Below are 23977 nucleotides of genomic sequence, written 5' to 3' on the forward strand. Positions count from 1 at the left end.
TAGGGATGATCAGGAATGTTCTCTTGATAAGTGTGTGAATTGGACAATTTTCCTGTCAAAATGTAATGAGTACTTGTGGGTGTCAGGGAAAATGTATGGAGTAAAAAGTACATTATTTTATTTAGGAATGTAGTGAAGTAAAAGTAAAAGTTGGGAAAAATATAAACAGTAAAGTACAGATACCCCCAAAAACTACTTATGTAGTACTTTAAAGTATTTTTACTGAAGTACTTTACACTACTGATTATTGTGAAGTGGAAACATCTAGGAGAAACAACGACTCAGCCGCAAAGTGGTAGACCACACAAGCTCACAGAATGGGACCGCTGAGGCGTGTAGCGAGTTAAAAATGAACTGTCCTCTTCATGGTTTGGGCTAAGCCCCTTACTCCCAGTGAAGGGAAATCTTAACACTACAGCATACAATTACATTCTAGACGATTCTGTGCGTCCAACTTTGTAGCAACAGTTTGGGGAAGGCCCTTTTCTGTTTCAGCATGACAATGTCCCTGTGCACAAAGCAAGGTCCATACAGAAATGTTTTGTCGTGATTGGTGTGGAAGAACTTGACTGGCCTGCACAGAGCCTCAACGCCATGGAACACCTTTGGGATGAATTGGAATGCCGACTGCAAGCCAGGCCTAATTGCCCAACATCAGTGCCCAACCTCACAAATGCTCTTGGCTGAATGGGAGCAAGTCCCAGCAACATCTTGTGGAATGTCTTCCAAGAAGAGTGGAGGCTAGCAACAAAGGGGGTGCCGACTCCATATTAATGCCATAATTTTGGAATGAGATGTTCCACTAGCAGGTGTCCACATACATGTAGTGTATATAGTCAACAGCAAGAGTCTGTGACAATTCAACGAATGTCATGTCAACAGGTTTGATGAACAAGTGTGACCTACAATCTAATTTCCATATTTGATGCGCAAGAGTGACATCTAGTGGTTATACTTTAACTCGGCGGACAACTTCAGACTCACTGCTACTATTATTGCAACCTAATGTTCACCAACGTTTTAGCGGGGATTCGCCGTTGTAAGCGCAAGTTGTCCTTCAACAGAGACGTTATCCGCACTAAAATACGTATTTTCATATCTAAATTGCAGGTATGTTTCAAGGTGATTTTTGAGGGCTAGACTATCACCTTAATGTTTGAAGAAAAACTGTGTTTTTCGTTTACCTACACGTTTTTTAATACTAACACAAACACAGAGTTTGAGTCAATCAATTTAACCTGTCAATCCATCAAAGAAAGACACATTTTGAGTAAACGGTTATAGGCCTGCATGACTTCCCTGAACCCCGTTCAGTCCAGCTAGTCTTTTAAAATAATTTTGTTTTTGTGATATCTGATTCTTGTTTAGTTCCAACCATGGCAGATATTTGGTGCGGACGTATTTGTTTCCTGAACTCTTGATCTGTCTGATGTGGCATTCTGCTTCAGTCAGTACTCACAGTTCTTGATGCTCTGTTAAACTGGTTATATTATTTATGTCATCTGATAACAGGTGCAGTTAGTTCATACTGCTGCGGTTGTGGTTATAGTGTGATGAAGCATCACTCGGATCACAGTCATCAGCTGGCTAACAGAACATGTTGCTGACTGAGATGCAAGTGTGTTGAGCAAGACGGACAGAGAAGTGTAGCCTAGATATGTTTCTCGTCTTTAGTATGTGTCATTTGGTGAAGACCAGCCTTATGAAGCTGACACTCTTAATATATTACTAACCTCTTTTGAAAGCAACATCATCTAGACTTAATGAATATGTGTATTGTTCTTTCATTGCAGCGTTTTGGAACTGTATGGTAGGAATGTGTATTTTGAGCTACCAGTTCTTTCAAAAATCTGGTGTCGAATTGGAGGCCTTTTCTTTGTCTATCCATGGACTATGGCTACATCATGACCATGGACCTGGAAATAGTTAGTTTGCTTGTTTTTATCAGTTGATGTGACCTACATTTTGGTTTGTGTGGCTCCAGGGTCTGAGGTTCCCGCCATCAGACTCGTCAATGTTCTCCGTGAGGAACGCAGTCCCCCTGAGGAGGTTTTCTAGGAGGAAGTTTGTCAATAATGCCAATGTGAAGGAAACTGTTTCTCAATGTCAGTGACCATGTCAGTTTGGTTTGAAGACATTATGGGTCATAGTCTGTTATAAAAAGGGCTGACTACAATCTTGTGCAAGTTCACTTATGAAGACTAAATGCAATGTACAAGGGTCATGCTATAAATGGACACCAACTCATCCATGATGCAAAGCAGTTCCCCCTTTTCTCTAAATCAGGAGAGATGTCAAAGTGGACCCTTTGAGACTTGAAGTATTGTACTCAGTCTATTCATTTAACATGGGAGTAAATAATGTTACTTAATAATAAACTGAAAAGGTATCTCTCTCTCCCTCTCCCTGCCTGCAGGCTGCCTTCCCTATATCTCTGGCTCCCTCCATGGCAGGTGATGACTACAACCCTGTAAGTACTGGAGATTATCTATATGTCTCTTAAATGTTATTAAGGATGTTTTTTTTAAATGGGCATTTTTTTTCCTGAGGCAGGCAGTAGTCACAAATTGCGTCTGCAATTCCTTTCTCATATGGTGTCATCATTACAGCTTCCTCAGAGATCTCACAAGATATAGTAGAGTGGAGATTCAGCAACTCTTGGACGACAATGAAATTAAATAAAAAGCTTATTTATTGTTAAAAAAAGTACTGTATATATATATGTATATGTATATATACACACACACACACACACACACACACACACACACACACACACACACATTGGCAAACCACTGTTATATTTGATTGCTTGTGACTACTGCAGAGAGAGAGAGAGAGAGAGAGACACACACACACACACACACACACACGAGTGACACTGGTGGTGTGAAACAGGATGTTTCAAAGACTATAGCTGAGGTAGGGTGAGGGACTGTCTGATCGAGCTGCACTGTCTGGGGAAGCTCTACCTTCAATCACCCATCTCGTGAACTAGGGACTATCTGACCTCTCACTACCTTCTGTTCTATCAGGTTTCCCTGAGACAGAAACCCAAGAGGAAGACTCGAGGAGGTAAGTTGGTGTCCAGGCCTGATTCTGCTGCCTGCCTGCATGCTGTCTGTGCCCTCAACTGTAATTTGGCCCCACTGATTTGGGCGTGTGTGAAGTGTCAGGACGATTAGAGTGTCTGTGTGGAGGGTTGTGTTGATAATGCCGTAGACCTTTATACTTGTATACACGCTGAAAATTGCAGATCTGGGCACTGATAAACATCTAAATTGGAATGCAGTGGTTGTACAGTAACATGATATAAATGACGTCAGAGCTCAGGCTCTGTGATTGGGTTTTGACTGACAGCTGTTCTGAACTTAGTCCCCCTCCCTCCTGTTAATTGGGCAACTTTTCAAAATGTTTTGTTGTCTAAGGGAAATGCTGTAAATTTAAGAGGAAAGAAAAAGATCAGACGTTGAGGATTGTAATGAATACTGCTTTGAGTCCAAATGTACAATTCACATTTCCATATCATAAAACCCATGTCGTATACAGTGTCACCGTTTATGATCCCCATGATTGGTGTAGAGTTGGCGTCATACCCTGGGTTGTTCTGAACAGAATGAGCCTGTTTGTCTATTGTGAAGAGAATTTGCTGCGGAAAAAGCACCTGACTCTCATGACTCGTTTCTATGTGCACCAAAATGATCTGTTTCTATGAATTGCCTTGTGAAAGTCTAACACTGTAAGATCGTATTTTATAACTTAGCTAGGCATGTTGGCAATAGAACAAGCTTTTAAATGATGCCCACCTGACCCAGATTACAATTGATAATGGGATGTTTTTGGATTGCTTAAACAACAACAACAGTAATTGTGTGATTGCAGGGCTGTGTTCAAAACAACTACAAGTGTGCTTGCTCTAGTTCCTCAACGGCACAGCTAGGAGCTCAAAAAAGCACCTTATAGTTGAAGACTTCTTTGAGTCATAAAAGAGCATTGAAATGACTTAGGAACGGTGTACACTTTGGAGAGGTGTGTGACCACTTGGAGACGCCAGTTAGTCCTCTCAACCCCATGTCATGGTTGGGGTTTATGTTGCACCTACCCCACATTTTACAGGAATATACTCATGTTCCTGAATGTATCTAGAGTCTTTTCTGATTTAGTTATCAACAAATGCGCCGGTGCTGTTGAACTGTTGTGTCCTGAACTGTCGTCTAATGATATTCCCATTATCTCCAAACTATTTCCTTTCAATTGCTACCATGCTTTTCATATATCTTCTGGAAGAAACATTTCAATTTAGCCCTATCTATAAAGGCCAATTCCCACTAGTGTAAAAGGTTAAGAACAGGCTCAGCAAGAGATTCCAATATTATTAGCCTTTATGGGTAGTTACTGTATGCTGAGCAGTCTGTGCTTCATTGTGTGTGATAAACAGGTAACTGCTAAAGTAGTGGATACACTGAGGGATAAAAGTATATTGAAAACAGGTGCTTCCACACGTGCAGTTCTTGACTTAAGGAAAGCAATTAACATCCAATCATGCTTAGGGCCATGTATAAAAATGCTGGGCACATTTTTATTGTCACATACACCAGATAGGTGCAGGGAAATGCATTGTTTTACAGGATCAGTCATACTAGTACGACACCCCTGGAGCAAATGATGGTTAAGTGCCTTGCTCTAGGGCACATGGAACAGATTTTTCAACTTGTCGGCTCGGGTATTCGACCCAATGCTCTAACCTGCCATAGCCATACCCCCATAGGATGACACAAGGCACGAGTGGTCACTGAATGGTTTGATGAGCATACATTTTTTTTCTCAACCATATTCCATGGCCGTCTCAGTCATCAGATCTCAACCCAATTGAACACTTATGAGAGATTCTGGAACGGCGCCTGGGACCGCATTTTCCACCACCATCAACAAAACACCAAATTATGGAATTTCTTGTGGAAGAATGGTGTTGCATCCCTCCAATCGAGTTCCAGACACTTGTAGAATCTATGCCAAGGTGCATTGGAGTTGTTCTGGCTCGTGGTGGCCCAACACTCTACTAAGACGCTTTATGTTAGTGTTTCCTTCATTTTGGCATTTACCTGTATACCCTTTGGAATACTTCTTTGAAAATGATTTGTCTGGCCACCATCTGACACAGGTAGGCTGAAAGATATTCTGAATCTGCGATACTTGGAAACTGTAGCTTAAAATCAATCAGCAGGTGAACCATAAATCTGTTGAACAAATCTGTTGCGTAGAATGTTCAATTTGGAGGCATTGGACTATTTGAATTATATTGTATCCCTCTGTAAATCGTGGCATTGTAATATTGTTTGTACCTTGCTGAACATGCTAAAGAGGATTTATTTAACCAATCATAGTGTCATATCAAAATGTCTGCATAGCAATAAAGGTATATTAGAGGGTATATTGTTGCTTTGCAACCACGGTGCATGAATTCAGGAACGATCACCTCTGTGTTCAGGCAATGTGGCAATGAGCAGACGGAGGGTCTCGGTTAAAGAGCTGGGGGAGTCGGACTACCAGGGCTGGCTCTACAGGAAGAAAGAAGGAAAGGCCTTCCTGGGTTTCAAATGGAAAAAGTACTGGTTTGTGCTGAAGAAGACTTCCCTGTACTGGTACACTACTCAACTGGTGAGTAACACTCATAATTTAACCCTCTATGCTGAGTCATCGTATCATTTCCACAGCTGCTTGCTGCCTCTGCTACGTCACTGCTGGGAATTAGTCCGTCTGAGTCTGACATGGTGTTTCCTGGAGCTGAAAGTGTCTGTTTCTTCTACAGAGGCATGATTACTGGCAAGATGGAGGAATTAATTAAGCCTTTGTTTACCATGAGTCAAAACTAATTTGAGGGAACTAGAAATGGATAAAAGGTTGAATAATGCCTCTTTTCATTGCTTTGAAATTCCAATACCTTTTAATGCTAAGAATCTGTCAATCCCATATTATTTTCAGGCAGAGAAAGCAGAGGGATACATTAACCTGACTGACTTCATCATCGACAGAGCCTTGGAGTGCAAGAAAAAATAGTAAAACTTGTTTCTTATTTCACTAAATCATGTTACTGTTTGTGTAAAACTGGTCAATACATCTATTCCAGGTAATTACTGACCATTTACTGCCACACTTTCAATTTGACAAGAACGCCCAACTCTCATAATGACAGGAAGTTATAGGTCGCGTGAATGTGTAACTTCCTGAGCGCAGTGTAAATGTTCGAACGCAAAGTGAGAAACTGAATCATGTGAGTTATGTTCTCCCCTCTCGCTTGCAGTGCCATCAAAGCATGTCACCCGCAAGTCATGATGTTTTACTTTGCAGCTGATACCTACGAGGAGATGAACGTGTAAGTCGCATGAAAAGATTCTAATGTGAGTCATGTTAAGAGTGTCATCATCGAGACAGTGAGGAATGTGACAGTCTCTCTCTGTTTATCTGTTGTAGTTGGTTGAATAAGCTTGGGCTTGCTTCAATACAATACGTACCAACAGAGAGCAACACTGCTGGTAAGCTTTTATGTTGATCAGTCGGCATGATTTATCAGCTGTGGTCCATTCCACCAATTGACTCATTCTGTTCTTTACTACTATTGCCTCAGTATCACTGCTGATATTTGTTTGTCAAGTATGTAGCCTAATGGCATTTTGACTCTGTGTCCAGAGTGCTACAGTGAGGAAAGTGATCATGAGGAGGCTGAGACGACAGAGGCTCCCCCTCCCCCATACTCTGAGCCGATGAACAAGGGCTCTGTGGATGGTCCACCTGGCAGTGGACATCAGGTCAGTAGGCCGTATGCACCGGGCAGCCGAGTAGGCTCTGGTAATTAAGGCCAGAAGTTTTTCCTAACCGTGTGACGTGACCAAGAAAACCTCTGGGCCCTAGTTACACTGACTTACATTATTTTTTTTCAAAGTGTTGAGTATTAACCTTGCTGAACAACCCCTTTATGTTCTTCTCTCTCAGGGTACCCTCCCTCCCCCCTACTCCTCTCCCCTTCCCAGTGAGACCAATGGCTCCTTCTCCTCACCTGTCAGCACAATGACATCACAGAGTTCCGTGTCCTCACTGGCCAAGCATCGTCAGTCCTGGCTGGACCTGGTCTCGCAGGCCTCTCCTGTTGTCGGGGAAACGGTGGTGTGCTCTGTGCAGGTCCACACACATCGGCCCCCACATAATCAAGAGAACGAGGGGCCCCTACAGCACCACCAGGAGGCTTCATCCTACCAGGACCCTCCAGGCAGCACAGCCAGGGAGGAGGACTTTAACCCCAGGGAGCAGATAGAGGAGGTGGCTGTGCTAGAAATAGGGACAGAAGATGGTGAGAATGCTTTTTTCTTAACGGCTGTTGACTTAAATAAGGGGAACATGTTAATCATAATACAAATTGTGAAGGAAAAATTATTGTGTGCTCCTTGGAGGCCTTTAGTTCTTACTTGATCAGACCTGTGGATAGGAGAAGTGCAAGTAGACCACACTTCCTGTTGTGTAATGTCACAGCTTCTGTCTTTGGCAGCACATTGGTAGCTGTGCTTGTTGTAAGATGTGAGTTAGTTTGAATGTCTGCCTACACATCCTGCCCTGGCCTTGGAATTTTTGTTAAACAGATTTGAATACCAAAACATCCTAGTCTTCATCCTGTTTTCACAGTTTTGTCAAACATTACATTGTCTCATAACTGTCAATCAACTAGTTGGAAAAAAATATGAAATGAAGTGGAGTTATAGTCAACACTATTTAAATCCCGTCAATGAGCTTAATGTTATTTTTAACCTGTTTTGAGTAAGAGTACTGACCTCAAACCTTATCATACTTTCTTTAAAAGTGGTAAACTTATAAATATGTTTCTGCAGAAACATACATTTCCTGAAGTCAATTGTATTGTTCTTGCAGTGAACCATGAAGCCACATCTGATGAGATGGAGAGACTGTACATCCACATCAAGCAGGCCAACCTCTCTCCCATAGGAGACCGCAAACCATCCACCAAGAGGGACTTCAGAGCCTCCTTTATAAAGAGATGCAAAAACCAGGACGTTAACGAGAAACTGCACCTCATCAGGACCCTCAACAGCACGCTAAAGGTACATCTGCCAACTTGACTAGAATTACTATATGCTTTTGTTTTTATCAGTTTATCACCACATAGGTGTCAGGATCACATGCATGTCCTTGTTTTCTATGTACAAATTGTATATGCTGTTTAGTATTGAGACCCTTGAGCATAGTTGCACACTCTTTCGTTCTTCCCCTTTGATTTAGGCAAAGGAGGCAGACCTGTTGACCATTGAGCAGGTGCTGTCAGAACCCACCCCCTCCAGATTCAGGGAATGGAAAAAGGTCAACACGCCTCTGCTCCAGGAGATCTGTCTCAAGCATGGACACCAGGTGGCAGCAGAGGTAGAGCCCTCCGCAGCAGCAGCCAATGCCATTGCTGTCCCCTTTGTAGAGACCAGTTTATAATGGAGTAGGATGTAGTTGCCCCTTAACACTGATCTAAGGTCAGTGTTGAGTTTACCCCACTAATGCTTATGGGTAAGATTTGGGATGGATGAGCAGATTGCGTTCATGTGCCTATGGGTAACTTTTACTCAGAATGTTTATAAGACTCACTGCCGTTAATGTCTACCCATAACCCAGTAGCACTAAGAGTTGTTCACAGGCAGCCTGGTCTCATAGTAAACATAAATCCAGGATGCTGAAATTAGCATGATATGTTACGTTTGGTTACATAAGATAGAAGATTACTTAAGATAAAAAAAGAAAGAGGGTGGTTTGTCGGGTGGATCATGGAAGAGTGGGTGTATAACGCGAACGTCTAACAACCCAAAGGTTGCGTCTTCAAATTACACCAAAGGCAACTTTTGCATTTGAGCTAATTAGTAACTTTAACTACTTGCTACTTTGCAACTACTAAACATGTTAGCTAACCCTTTAGCTTAACTCCTAACCTTAACCCTTAGGTTAGCTAGGTGGCTAATGCTAGCTAGGCTAACGAATTGCAATTCGTAACATATCATATGAATTGTAATTCATGGCATATCATCCGAAATTGATTGGCAGCCACAAATTAATACATATCATACTAAATGAAGGAAGACAGATTTACATTTTCTATGATTTACGTTTACTATTGCTCCTACCACCATGTCCAGGTTGACACAGGCCGCATTTTTAACTAACTACATATGATTGGAAGCAGCTCATGTGTTGACTCTCCACTAAGTGGAATCATAAGAGGAAAGTGTATTTTTTAAAGTTGGAGTTGATGCAAACATTGTATTGTTGATTGGATGACATTATATGGTTTTATATTGTTTATGTTGTCATTTATCTTTTTAGGTTTAGAGATGTAACAATTTACGTTTTCGTCTGTTGTGATATGTACAGTGTTTGCTTGCATTTGTGTTATCTCAAGTAGTGAGTGATGGAACATTGGGTAGATGTGTCCATCTCTGAAAGCTAATTTCCACAAGTGTTTGTTATTTTGCAACATGTTCAGTTGCCTATAGGACAAGGTTTTATTTTCTAATAGTTTTACAAACAGTTCAACAAACTTGCACTGCCTTGAAATGTACAGTATGTAAGCTTTTGATACAAACTTCTGTGTCTGTTATCTTGGTTATATTTTGATCATGATATCTTTGTGGTTTTCCTAGAGACATTTGATCATTCAACATTGCTGTATGTGATAGCTGTTACATTCAGGTCCTGATACTTTCATGGAGACGTTGTTATGTAAGCATTCCATGTTGTGCCAGCAACAATGAATCCTGAATTGTAATTTATATGATTTAGCTGTGGAAAATATTTTGTTGTTTTAGCATTGTAAATAAAGTCATTGTACATAGGTATAAAGTGTGTACAGTTCTATTGTATTTTAATTGGTACATTTTCATTAAGTGACTGTATCGAAAGAGTAATAAAGAGTTCAAATGCTCTGCATTATATCAGCATTTTTTTTTTCTTCTTCAGACATGATTTTTTAAATAATCCAGCGGGGTGTTAGAGCGTCTTTTGACCACGAGTCGTCGCCAGTTAACTACTTTCATTGGACCTGCAATACAAGTGTGTGACACTTGGGTTCGCTGGTCTCTGTGCTGCTGTTCGGATTTCATTGAGGTTGTGCGCCATATTGGCAATCTTCTCCATCTCACCAAGCTAACATAGAGCATGCATCAAACCGGTTGTCGAGAAGAACAATATAAACATTTTACAGCTTACAACGAGACTCAAATACAACACCATGGAGGCTGTCAAAGCATTCAACGGCGAGGTTTGTATGATTTCTCCCCCACTTTTCAATGCAAGTGACTGTAATGTTAGTGGAATGTATGATTAACGTTAGCTAGCGTAAAGCAGAAAGGAGGAGAAGGGCAGCTAGACACAAGGCCGCATCCTTTCAGTAGACACGGTTTGCTTCCACCATGAATATTGATCACCCAGTTAGTCCTTTTCAATGTAAGCGCTACTATACCGTCATTTGGTCAGCAATACTGAGTTAAACTCGGTGAACTGTAGCTAGTTAGATTTCCATCTGGTAGAGCGCGCTAATAATGTTTAACTAGCTAGCTAATTTAGATTACAGTAGGCTAACTCAATTGAACTTCAAAATCAAAACAACCCCTGTCGCTATCTACGTCACCCTAATTTACTTAGCTATTTTCTTAACTCAGTCAACTGTAAAGGTTAGCTGGCTAGCTAGCTAACAATGTTAGCCAGACAATAGCTAGGGAGCAAGGCCTGGTAAACGTGAGACAGTTAGCTGTTTTCGCGTGGCGGCCGGTGCAATGATTCCAGTTAGTTAGCAAATTATGCAGTAAAACAATCACGGATGCTGTATCACTTTGTAGGTAACCAAAATAGCATGCTAACAAGCTATTGTATTTTGTTCTAAATAATTTGGGGGGGCCCAGTAGTTTTCAGCCAAGTCACACTGGTCGAGTCATTCGTCTCACTTCAGTTAGCAAGGGCAGGACGGGTTTACTGATCCGTTGGTTAGTTTAGCTAGCTGATTTCTATCTTCCAAAATAACGAAGGTTGGTAGAAATGTGCCAGACTTTGCAACTGGGTCTGTTCTTCAGTTCGTTTGCCAAATGTCAAGCATTCTGTGTGGCCCGGTTGTTGCTGATGACAGTAAATATTCGCAAAATCGAGTCTCCATAGTCATTAGTAGGTGATATGCATTCATTCACACATCTAGTTATGATCTCTGTAGTAATAATGCATGACTAAACTAGTAAGAAAAAAGGGAATGTGGCCACAACACGGTGTGCCTGTATAGAATTACATAACATGAACCATAAAATCAGATATCATCGACAACATACAGCGAATTAAAACACCAGCATCATGCCCAATACACGCACTACTTTTTCAGCTACTAATATTTCACTGGAGGCTATTGCTTGAATATTCTTTGTGCGCATAATAAAGACAGCCCCAAGTGTCTTTAAACACTTTTTTGATGACACCCTTTCCCTGGCCTATGTAGCCTACTGTACAAACTAAATGTTTGCCATTCCTCTTAAGTCTTAGCCTCAGTCCCGAGTAATGTGTTTCTTGTCTTATTTAACACTTTTATATTAAAATGTGTTTGAACGGTTTGTTTCCTTCACTTTTTGTCTTTCAGCTCTTCTCGTTGAACGAGTACAAGCCTCCAATCTCCAAGGCGAAAATGACCAATATTACCAAGTCTGCAATAAAAGCTATAAAAGTAAGTATGTAGAAATTAAACTAAAGAGTTGGAGTGATCGTGGACAGAGAGTCCATCTCCCAGCCGTACAATGAATGGGGTTCAAATAACCCTTGTTACTTGAACTAACTTGCAATGCACTATTTGGATCAATAGCATTGATTGATTAAATTCTAGCTCTGGAAGGTATACAAATGTCAGCCAGCATCCTTCTACTCACTCTAACCAAAACATATGAAGATACTACATTAAAGGCCCCACCAGTGGGCAATGCCCCCTGCCCCTATTTCAATGTAATTCCTGAGCTTGGGAAATACTTGTTTAGGTTCTGCCTCTGAAGAATTACACAGGCTGCTAATACATATTAACGAATTGGGTATCTTTGACTTTGCAATCTATTGTTTTCTCCAAAGTTTTGTAATCTTCCATAAATTGCGACAGCGAATCCACCATAGAAATAGAAATAATAAGATTAAGCTCCGGTAATATGAACAGCCTAACTACTGAACGGTTTGTTAATATTAATTTGATTTATTTATTTATTTCCCCTTTAACTAGGTAGGCTAGTTGAGAACAAGTTATCATTTGCAACTGCGGCCTAGCCAAGATATAGCAAAGCGGTGTGACACAGAGTTAAACATGGAGTAAACAATAAATGAGCCAATAACACAATAAACAAGTCAATGACACAGTAGAAAAAAGAAAGTCTATATACAGTGTGTGCAAAAGGCATGAGGAGATAGGCAATAAATAGGCCATAGGAGCGAATATTTACAATTTAGCAGATCGACACTGGAGTCATAAATGAGCAGATGATGATGTGCAAGTAGTGATACTGGTGCGCAAAAGAGCAGAAAAGTAAATAAAATAAAAACAGTATGGGGATGAGGTAGGTAGATTGGGTGGGCTATTTACAGGTGGACTATGTACAGCTGTAGCGATCGGTTAGCTGCTCAGATAGTTTATGTTTAAAATTATTGAGGGAAATATAAGTCTCCAGCTCCAGCGATTTTTGCAATTCGTTCCAGTCACTGGCAGCAGAGAACTGGAAGGAAAGGTGGCCAAATGAGGTGTTGGCTTTGGGGATGATAGGTGAGATATACCTGCTGCAACGTGTGCTACAGATGGATGTTGTTATCGTGACCAGTGAACTGAGATAAGTCGGAGCTTTACCTAGCATAGAACTATAGATGACCTGGAGCCAGTGGGTCTGGTGACGAATATGTAGCGAGGGCCAGCCGACTAGAGCATACAGGTCGCAGTGGTGGGTGGTATAAGATGATTTGGTTACAAAACGGATGGCACTGTGATAGACTGCATCCACTTTGCTGAGTATTTATTTATTTGTAATAATGACACTTACAACAATACTGAATGAACCCTTATTTTAACTTAATGTAATACATCAATAAAATCAATTTGGCCTCAAATAAATAATAAGAAATGTTCAATTTGGTTTAAATAATGCAAAAACAAAGTGTTGGAGAAGAAAGTAAAAGTGCAATATGTGCCATGTAAGAAAGCTTACATTTAAGTTCCTTGCTCAGAACATGAGAACATATGAAAGCTGGTGGTTCCCTTTAACATTAGTCTTCAATATTCACAGGTAAGAAGTTTTTGGTTGTAGTTATTATAGGACTATTTCCCTCTATACCATTGTATTTCATATACCTTTGACTATTGGATGTTCTTATAGGCACTTTAGTATTGCCAGTGTAACAGTATAGCTATCGTCCCTCTCCTCGCCCCTACCTGGGCTCGAAGCAGCGTTACCCATGCAGAGCAAGGGGAATAACTACTCCAAGTCTCAGAGTGAGTGACGTTTGAAACGCGATTAGCGCGCACCTCGCAACTAGCTAGCCATTTCACATCGGTTACACCAGCCTAATCTCGGGAGTTGATAGGCTTGAAGTCATAAACAGGGCTGTGCTTGAAGCACAGGGAAGGGCTGCTGAAAAAACGCACGAAAGTGCTGTTTGAATGAATGCTTAGGAGCCTGCTGGTGCCTACCATCGCTCAGTCAGACTGCTCTATCAAATCATAGACTTAATTATAACATAATAACACACAGAAATACGAGCCTTAGGTCAGTAATGTGGTCGAATCCGGAAACTATCATCTCGAAAACAAGACGTTTATTCTTTCAGTGAAATACGGAACCTTTCCGTATTTTATCTAACGGGTGGCATCCATAAGTCTGAATATTCCTGTTACATTGCACAACCTTCAGTGTTATGTAATAATTATGTACAATTCTTGCAAATTAGGTGGCCCAAACTGTTGCATATACCCTGACTCTGCGTGCAATGAACGCAAGAGAAGTGACACAATTTCACCTGGTTAATATTGCCTGCTAACCTTCTTTTAGCTAAATATGCAGGTTTAAAATTATATACTTCTGTGTATTGATTTTAAGAAAGGCATTGATGTTTATGGTTAGGGTAAACATTGGGGCAAGGACAGTCCTTTTTCGCAAATGCGCACCGCATCGATTATATGCAACGCAGGACATGCTAGATAAACTAGTAATATCATCAACCATGTGTAGTTAACTAGTGATTATGATTGATTGATTGTTTTTTTATAAGATAAGTTTAATGCTAGCTAGCAACTTACCATGGCTTACTGCATTCGCGTAACAGGCAGGCTCCTCGTGGAGTGCAGTGAGAGGCAGGTGGTTAGAGCGTTGGACTAGTTAACTGTAAGGTTGCAAGATTGAATCCCCGAGCTGACAAGGTAAAAGTCTGTCGTTCTGTCCCTGAACAAGGCAGTTAACCCGCCGTTCCTAGGCCGTCATTGAAAATAAGAATGTGTTCTTAACTGACTTGCCTAGTAAAATAAAGATTAAATAAAGGTGTAAAAAAAACTGCCAAATCGTTGTCCAAAAATACAGATTTCCGATGGTTATGAAAACTTGAAATCGGCCCTAATTAATCGGCCATTCCGACCTCTAGTCCAGGGCGGTGATGCTAGTCGGGCGGGTGCGGGCAGCGAATGGTTTGGTTTTGGTTTTTACTAGCGTTTAAGAGCAGGTGGAGGCCATGGAAGGAGTGTTGTATGGCACTGAAGCTCGTTTGGAGGTTAGTTAGCACAGTGTCCAAGGAAGGGCCAGGAGTATATAGAATGGTGTCGTCTGCGTAGAGGTGGATCAGGGAATTGCCCGCAGCAAGAGCGACATCATTGATATATACAGAGAAAAGAGTTTGCCCGAGAATTGAACCCTGTGGTACCCCCATAGACTGCCAGAGGTCCGGACGACATGACCTCCAATTTGACACACTGAACTCTGTCTGCAAAGTAGTTGGTAAACCAGGCGAGGCGGTCATTAGAAAAACCAAGGCTATTGAGTGAACGGTTTGGTAATATGAATAGCCTAACTACTGAACGGTTTGGTAATATGAATAGCCTAACTACTGAACGGTTTGGTAATATGAATAGCCTAACTACTGAACGGTTTGGTAATATGAATAGCCTAACTACTGAACGGTTTGGTAATATGAATAGCCTAACTACTGAACGGTTTGGTAATATGAATAGCCTAACTACTGAACCGTTTGGTAATATGAGTAGCCTAGCTACTGAACGGTTTGATAATATGAGTAGCCTAGCTACTGAACGGTTTGGTAATATGAGTAGCCTAGCTACTGAACGGTTTGGTTATATGAGTAGCATACCTACTGAACGGTTTGGTAATATGAATGGCCTAACTACTGAACGGTTTGGTAATATGAATAGCCTAGCTACTGAATGGTTTGGTTATATGAGTATCCTAACTACTGAACGGTTTGGTAATATGAATAGCCTAGCTACTGAACGGTTTGGTTATATGAGTAGCCTAACTACTGAACGGTTTGGTAATATGAGTAGCATACCTACTGAACGGTTTGGTAATATGAATAGCCTAGCTACTGAACGGTTTGGTAATATGAGTAGCATACCTACTGAACGGTTTGGTAATATGAATAGCCTAACTACTGAACGGTTTGGTAATATGAATAGCCTAGCTACTGAACGGTTTGGTTATATGAGTAGCCTAACTACTGAACGGTTTGGTAACATGAGTAGCATACTTACTGAACGGTTTGGTAATATGAATAGCCTAACTACTGAACGGTTTGGTAATATGAATAGCCTAGCTACTGAACGGTTTGGTTATATGAGTAGCCTAACTACTGAACGGTTTGGTAATATGAATAGCCTAGCTACTGAACGGTTTGGTTATATGAATAGCCTAGCTACTGAACGGTTTGGTAATATGAGTAGCATACCTACTGAACGGTTTGGTAATATGAATACCGTAACTACTGAGCGGTTTGGACTAGATGCTTTTTTTTCAACATTATAATGGACACAGTGCAACCTTTGGTAGGATGTTGGCAGGCTATTCAGCTGCGCTACAGCAATACCAAGTCAGCCCGTGCTCATGCCATGGTTCTCACAGCTAGTGGAAGTGAAATGATGGGCTACAATGACTTTGCTCATGATGCACGCCGTAAATGATGTGTAACAACACCCTGAGCATATCAGACACGAAACAAGACAATACCAATACAGATGTAACAACAGCACAACAAAATAGATAAACATTATAGTGGAATTTTCTTTCACGGGTTCCTTTTTGTTATAGGATAGACACTTGTGGTTTCTAGCTGCACCAATCAAAGCAGTGGAGTATGGTCAAACCATTCATCTTGGTCGGTGCGTGGTTCAAAAATGCAATCATATCATACACAATTTTACCATTTATGAAATTGTCTTAAAAAAAAATATATATATATATATATATATTTTTTTGATATATATATATATATATATATATCAAAAAAAAAAATATATATATATATATCCCCAAAAAAATATATATATATATATTTTTTTAAGACAATTTCATAAATATATATATACACAGACTAGCTATTAAAAAAAAAATGAAACTTGACAAATTATCCAATGGATTATGATAATTTGTTGGTGAAAAAGTTAGTCACCTGAGCCACGGAGAAAATTCTATGTGTAGGCAGGCTATGGCGAAAAGCTGTTTGGCTCAGCTCAATCTCGATTCGTGAAGGTTAGAACTTTGCAGGTGTTTCTGATTAATAAACAATACCATGCTGGAGGGTGGTAATATTAAAATAAAACCCAGCTCTGAAAATAAACGTAGATGGAAAAGTATTAGCATGTCATCTCATAGATGAAACACGCCATTGACATGGAAAATATCATACTTTGACTAAAACGCTGACTTATTGACTTAAATTGTTGTGCAGCAACATGGGCAAGCTATGGGCATAGTCTTTCAGCCAAAAAAGCACATTTTTTAAACCTTTTTTCCTAACTGAAGCACCTTTTTGTCGGACTGATAAATTCTGTAATTTGTATGTGATAACGCTAATTTCAAAATGGGTCATAAACTACTGTCCTAAACACTGGCAAAACATGCTGATAACTAGGACTGATAAAATGCATAATTTGAAAGTGCCACTAAAGAATGTGCCGCAATGTTGATCATGCCATTTGAAGTAACTAGTACCAGTAGCTACGTAGATAAGCAACTATTTTTGGTTGGTAATGGAGAAGTTATTACAGTTGTCCTGTGGCCCAATGCCATTTTTCACTGCAACTGAGAACACTATCTGTACACATAATTATAATAGGGTGCTACTGTCGGGTGTTGTTGGCAACTTAAACTCCAACTCATGTTCGCCACAAATAGAAGAGTTCTTATTTTTGCCACTATGCTATATAGTAACTTATTCTGTTTGAGTACTTCTTCAACTACACATTTGTAGGCCTAGACAAAGTAAGAAGCACAAATCTAAGCTAGGACTGGTGACCACTTCAATAGGCCTAAATCACAGCCTTATTTCTCTAGGATCACATGCGTCCACCTTTTTATGGTATAAGTCCTCGTGTTTTCTTTCCATACTGGTATGACGGTGCCTTATGCTGACAAGTAGCAATGGGTTGAAACTCTAGTGGGCGCCTATTTTAAGATGATGCAGATAAGCTGCTTCTATTTGATTTGAAAATGTCATAACCACCAAAAGTTATGAAGAGGGTGTGTATGTTTGGTATCACATTATTCTCCTCGTGTAGATTTTCTCTGAAACTTTAATCTTTCAGCTGCTGTTTTTATACTTTTACAGGCCTTGCCAGTCCACCCCTGTGCATTGTGGCCCAATGATTGTACTGAGTCTACTCGGCTTAGCATGCAGTCTAATTAGCTATAACACAGTTAATTCAACAAGAGGAAAACATTTACAGACTAGGTTTATGAATAATAATAATAAGCTATTTATTTGCGTCCAGATCACATAGGCAGCCTGTATAGAGGAGTATTTTTAGTTGTCAAAAGATTGTTGCCAGCTCACTCACAAACATAATTTGATAGCTCATCTGTGTAGTTAGTGCCTGTGATGATGTGAGCCCATCAACTACTGCAGAGCTCTCCCCCAAATTCCACCAAACACAAACAGTGTGTGGCTATGAAAATGCAGGAGAAATGCATTATTAACAACATCAGCTTTGGAAATATGGCACAACACAAAATATGCGTTATTTTTAGCATTGGTTCCAATTTCAGGGATGTGTACTTTATCAGCTCCGATACTTTCACAGTGCAAGTAAATCACTGCTGGCTTAAACGTTGAACTGAAATACTTCATAGTATATTCATCCTAATCAATCATTTCCTGGTTAGCTACACTTAAACAGTCATAATACTTTTGTGGGGCATAGACCAGTATTACAAAGACATTCTATCACTAAAATAATCTTAGCGCTTATCGTCTTCGTCTTTCTGCTGTAGGCCCGCCTCTCGCAAATCTTTCTCGGTCTCTATGAACGGCTCCTCCCACTTTGTTGCAGATAACAAAATAAAGTGCACCACAATAAAGCGCAAAACTAACCCATTTATGGATGGTCATTCAATATGTTTGTGTTTCTAAATCTGTACGAATTAGTGTAATCTTGGTATTGCTTTGCCTGTGTTGCCTGTGAATAACTCCTGTTTCCCCTTCCCTCAGCAGCTCTCCCAAAGCACTGAAAGTGAAGCAGGAGGATGGGGTGCAGAGAGTAACAGAGAGATAAGGGAACCCCTAACCAGCTTAGGTAGGAGATGGGCTGTTTCAAACAAGGAACATGGAAGAAGCCAAATCAATGAGACTCAAATTGCTCCTTCACAGAGGGAGATGGGGCTGGCTGCAGAGCTTTTGGCTCCCTGGGTCTTGTTCAGTACCCAAGCAACACTTTCCTTTTTCTCTGGCTTCATACGTGGTCAGTTCTGACTGAATTAGGACTGAGTTGAATAAACCTAGCTGTTGTTTGAACTTGGAAAGTTGGTAATCCGTGTTCAGTCCATAGTGTAGGCTAATTAATGTTCTGTGGCTGCCTGAGTTAAGCTGACCAGTCACTGTTCCCACCATTCTTATGAGAGTATTCGGCCAAGGTGGACTTAGAACAGTATCTCCTTTTTAAATGTTTTATACTAATGCGAAGTAACTGTTGGACACCATGCACTGGAGAGTCACAGTTGACATTAGGACAACACTGCAGAAGAAGGTGAAAATGTATCACTGACAGATGAAACATGTTCTTAGTTTGGTTTGTAGTTTTGAAGTTGTCAGAGGCTGGCATGGCTTGATGTTCAGGGATAGTAGTCTTTTGTCAGGACTCACGCGAATACTGGCTCAAATTCCATGAGATTCCTACATACTACTCTAGCAAATGATCACTTTTTGCTAACATTTCGCCCTTTCGACCTCTGAGGCTCTGAAGACAGTCGAGAGGCCTAAACCAAAGCATCATAAAAAAAAATACTTTGCGTGCTCAGTGTGCAGGAGTTTTAAAGCTTTAATATGTAACTTTTTGGGCGACCCAGCCAAATGCACATGGAAATGTGTGTTATTGATCTGTCATTCTAATTGAAAGCTATTCTAAGAAGCAGTAGATATGTTCTATGTGAGCTATTTCTATGCTTCCCGTTTTTGTTTTTGGTTATGGAAAATATATTTCAACGCGGTTCAGATGGTACAATGATTCTCTACACTGTACTTGCTTGTTTTGTGTCACAAACTGAGCTTAGGCGAACTATTAGAGATTTCTCCGTAGTGCATCTTTAGCTATTGTTTCATATCTACAATGCACCCACAAATAACCTATTCTGAATGTGTGAGTGCCTTTCACTTCAAATCCCTGTGAATGGGCATTCTGCTACTCTACTCTTGTCGGGAGTGTGGGGGCTATTGGTTGAAATTCTTCCGGAGAATCTGATGTTCTCGTTGGTTCGGCCTCCTTTGACACTAGCATATCACAAGCCAATCACCACAGAGTGAGGTGGTGTTCGAAAGTTGGTGGCCCGTGGGGATTGGGGTGGAGACCGACAGCGCATCTTGGTATGGAGCACAGTTCGGTATGGAGTTCACAATGCATGTATCATCTCATCAGCTGGTAAAAAAATGTATTGTGCAGGGTAAATTTGCTGTAGCCACAGCCTATGCTGCCGTAATAATTGGCCTGATATACAGTATCTCCATGATGGATTAATATGAATGAACGTCACTCTCTCGCCATCAATTCCATAAAAAATGCAACCAAAATAGATAATCCTGTTCAAGATTGATATATATACACACACACACACACACACACACACACACACACACTGAGTGTACTCAACCATAGGAACACCTTTCTAATATTGAGTTGGACCCCCTTTTGCCCCCAGACAGCCTCAATTCATCGGGTCATGGACTCTACAAGGTGTCAAGCGTTCCACAGGGATGTTGGCCCATGTTGACTCCAATGCTTCCCACAGTTGTCAAGTTGGTTTGATGTCTTTTGGGTGGTGGACCATTCTTAATACACACGGGAAACTGTTGAGCGTGAAAAACCCAGCTGCGTTGCAGTTCTTGACACACTCGGACCGGTGCGCCTGGCACCTACTACCATACCCTGTTCAAAGGCACTTAAATTGTCTTGCCCGTTCACCCTCTGGATGGCACACATGCAATCCATGTCTCAATTGTCTCGACTCTTAGAAATCCTTCTTTAACCTGTCTCCTCTTCATCTACACTGATTGAAGTGGATTTAAGAAGTGAAATCAGTAAGGGATCATGGCTTTCACCTGGTCAGTCTGTCATGGAAAGAGCAGGTGTACCTAATATGTGTACACTCCGTGTACAAACATTTCATAGCCTACCTCTGGCCACCCATCCATTTTCCTGGAATCTTTCCCTCGTCAAATCAACGTCTTGCTTATTATTTTGCTGAAATCCTGTCACATTTATGACCAACAACAAGTAGCCTTGAATGCATGGCCTAAAGCAGTTATTTATTCAGTCATGATGAGAAGCAAATGCTGTCTGCACCTTATTCTAGTCCCAAATAGGCCATATACAGTATTATTCAAGAATGTCATTACAATATTAAGAAAAGGCGCCAATGCTAGCAAGTGATGGCCCGTGATGGAAACGTATACACTGTATGAGGAATTCATCTGAAGGTAATGTTTCAACCTTTGCCTTGCATAGTGCAGGTAATCAATTCAATGCAGTATTATCCTTATTTGTAGCTTCTAATTTATAGCCTCTGTCTTCTAGGGCTGGGAATTTCCAGGAACCTCACGTAATAAGTGCAGAAAACATGTTGGCCCAGTATTTAAAAATAGATGAACAAGAGTTCCAGATTTTTGTCGCAGGTACAGCCGACTAGCGCTGCCTACAGTAGTTTTTTGTTTGTTTGTTGACAAAGTTACTTTGAGTCAAATATTGCTATAATATTGTCTAAAAATAATATTTTGACATATAGCTTTTACCCCCCGTCACTACTGTCTTCACTGTTCTCAATTATGCACCTGCCCACGACTGGCCTCTCCTTCGCTCCTGTGGAGTCCCAAGAAAAAGATAGACTAGAATAGTTTGTCGGACCTTTTTTATTTTGAGGTGATAAAAAATAAACAAATATATATTCAAAGGAGGATTCAAGCTTGCTCTTGTTTGCTGAATGTAAAATCCAGCAGCCAAAAGAACTCATGGGCAGTTTGAGAGTGTGTGCGATGGTCTGAATGCATATAGCAGTTATTTAGTCAGATCCAAATTCCATCCTCGAGAAGCAGTCTACATCTTATTCTAGTCTGATATTTTTCAACCATGTAATTACAATAATGAAAAAAAGGACAACACCACTTCATTTAACTGTTGAGAACAAGGAAGGAACAAAGCAACAATAGAGACAGAGGAAGTGATATGTATGGCTTGTGGATAAATATTCTGAAAAGTAATAGAAAACGATAGTAGTGGCGTCTTTTTGTAAGCACAAACTCCGCCATGGTTCGTTGGACAAAGCCAATGCTCTCTAGGCACCTTGCTTTTTTCAATCTTTACTAGTCACATGCCACTGGCTTTGATTAAAGCCAATGTGGATGACTCGTCACTATACAAGTCAGCGAGTGCAGTCACTGCAACACTTAACAGAGAGCTGCAGTTTGTTTCAGAATGGGTGGCAAGAAATAAGTTAGTCCTAAATATTTCAAAAACTAACAGCATTGTATTTGGGACAAACCCTAAACCTCAAATAAATCTTGTAATACATAATGTGGAAATTGAGCAAGTTGAGATGAATAAACTGCTTGGGAGTAACAATGGATTGTAAACTGTCATGGTCAAAACATGTTGATACAACAGTAGTTAAGATGGGGAGAATTCTGTCCATAATAAAGCCTTCTTAACAACACTATTAACAGGGCAGGTCCTACAGGCCCCCGTTTTGTCGCACATGTACTACTGTTCAGTACTGTGGTCAGGTGCCACAAAGAGGGACCTCGGATAATTACAATTAACAGCACAATTATTTTATTTTTTTGGTCTTGGGCTCATACAATGTCTCTAACGTAGGGCTCAGGTAGGATCAGGCTTGAATTTTCATGCTGATCAAAACTCTAAACGCACTGCCCCTTTTTTTTGCGCTTCATTGCGGCCACATCGGACTGTTGGTGGTTGATGTTCAAGTTGATGCTACTCTTCAGTAACACAGACCCCAAAGCGAATCAGGGGGAGAAAAATCGATTTATTCAAAGTGGACAAATCATAGATGTTATGCTGAGAGGTAGATGTTCATTCTCCCATTTCCTCAGTGATTCTCTCCACAGAAGAAAAGGAGAGGATTTAGTTTTATAACCCAGCACTAGCCTGTGGTTGTCCAATTAGAAATCCTTGCAATAAAACTGGGCCAAATAACAAGTATCCTATTTCCGGCTCAATGTTTCAACTATTTGAACCAATGAGAATTTGCCATGTAGCTATGAGTCCCGGACTGAAATTCCTCCCATGTCTCTGACCAATTGATCATTAATCCCCTATTACAGAAAAAACACTATTTCCATTGATCGTTATTACTCTATTGACTTTTACTCCTCTTGACCTTTAGTACTCTATTGACCTCTCGTCCTCTGCGTTGTGTATTTATCCTTGAAATATTTTTACAGAACTGAATAGCTAGTTGGGTCATAGGGCGGGGGCATTCCAATGAGTTGGTCCGGGTGTGTCAATCAAATCTGGTTGATTTTTAAACGGACCTTTACACTTTGCTGCTTTGCCTTTTCACAAGGCTCAACTTCAGCTTCCTCACAGTAAACATCCAGAAGTAGATATGTATACATCTCGGAAATGTAAGCACTTAGGGGGGAATTGTTTATTTATTTTTTATTTATTTTTTTCCAAAGCCTGGTGTGTTGGCAGGAAGTTACATGTTTGTTCACAATATCTTTGGGTAAGATATTTGCTGCATTTATTAGTCATGTATTTTTTTGCCCATTGTCGTGATACCCAATTGGAAGTTATGACCTCGTGTCATCGCTGCAACTCCCCAATGGGCTCGGGAGAGGTGCCGTTCGAGACATGGGTCCTCCTCTTAACACTTTTCGCTTAACCCGGAATGTGTCGGAGGAAACACCTTGCAACTGACGAACCTAGATGGTGCAAGGCCAAATGTGCACCGCCCTTCAGGTCTCCCTGTCTCGGCTGCCTGTGACATAGAGGCTGTTCTAACATGTTGTTTTGATGTAGGCTAGATTACATTCATAAGCTGCTGTCAGATCCTGTACTTACTAAACCGTTATTGAGCCATGTGGGTTAACGGTGGCCTAAAAATCTTTCAACCCTTGAAAAAGTATGACTTTTTAACTCAAGAGCACAGCAGCAATGTTTTACCTAGGCTACAGTAGTTCGGCCTCTACGTTGCATTGGAGTGTGGGCCAGTTT

General features: G+C 40.7%; 2 protein-coding genes across 5 annotated transcripts in view; both read left to right on the top strand.

Moving 5' to 3' along the window:
• The first annotated feature begins 956 nt into the window (after window positions 1-956).
• Window positions 957-9972, top strand: LOC109903946 (interactor protein for cytohesin exchange factors 1). The gene is made up of 11 exons (XM_020500975.2): window positions 957-1110; window positions 2417-2470; window positions 3036-3075; window positions 5489-5658; window positions 5983-6056; window positions 6302-6373; window positions 6472-6533; window positions 6688-6806; window positions 6991-7345; window positions 7918-8108; window positions 8287-9972. The coding sequence occupies exons 1-11, from the start codon at window positions 1006-1008 to the stop codon at window positions 8485-8487; spliced, it is 1443 nt and encodes a 480-aa protein (XP_020356564.1). The 5' UTR covers window positions 957-1005; the 3' UTR covers window positions 8488-9972.
• Window positions 9973-10122: 150 nt separating this feature from the next.
• Window positions 10123-23977, top strand: part of LOC109903939 (SR-related and CTD-associated factor 8) — a 42298-nt gene continuing 28443 nt past the window's right edge. For 2 of the 4 annotated variants that reach the window (XM_031788271.1, XM_020500963.2), the window contains exons 1-2: window positions 10123-10300; window positions 11657-11740. In XM_031788271.1, coding sequence (XP_031644131.1) covers window positions 10271-10300; window positions 11657-11740 — 114 coding nt within the window. In that variant the 5' untranslated portion in view covers window positions 10123-10270. Of the gene's footprint in view, window positions 10301-11656; window positions 11741-18744; window positions 18830-23977 lie in introns of those variants that run through there. The other 2 variants (XM_031788272.1, XM_031788273.1) reach the window with 2 other exon arrangements.

The sequence above is a fragment of the Oncorhynchus kisutch genome, linkage group LG14, assembly GCF_002021735.2.
Source record: "Oncorhynchus kisutch isolate 150728-3 linkage group LG14, Okis_V2, whole genome shotgun sequence".
Classification (NCBI taxonomy): Eukaryota; Metazoa; Chordata; class Actinopteri; order Salmoniformes; family Salmonidae; genus Oncorhynchus; species Oncorhynchus kisutch.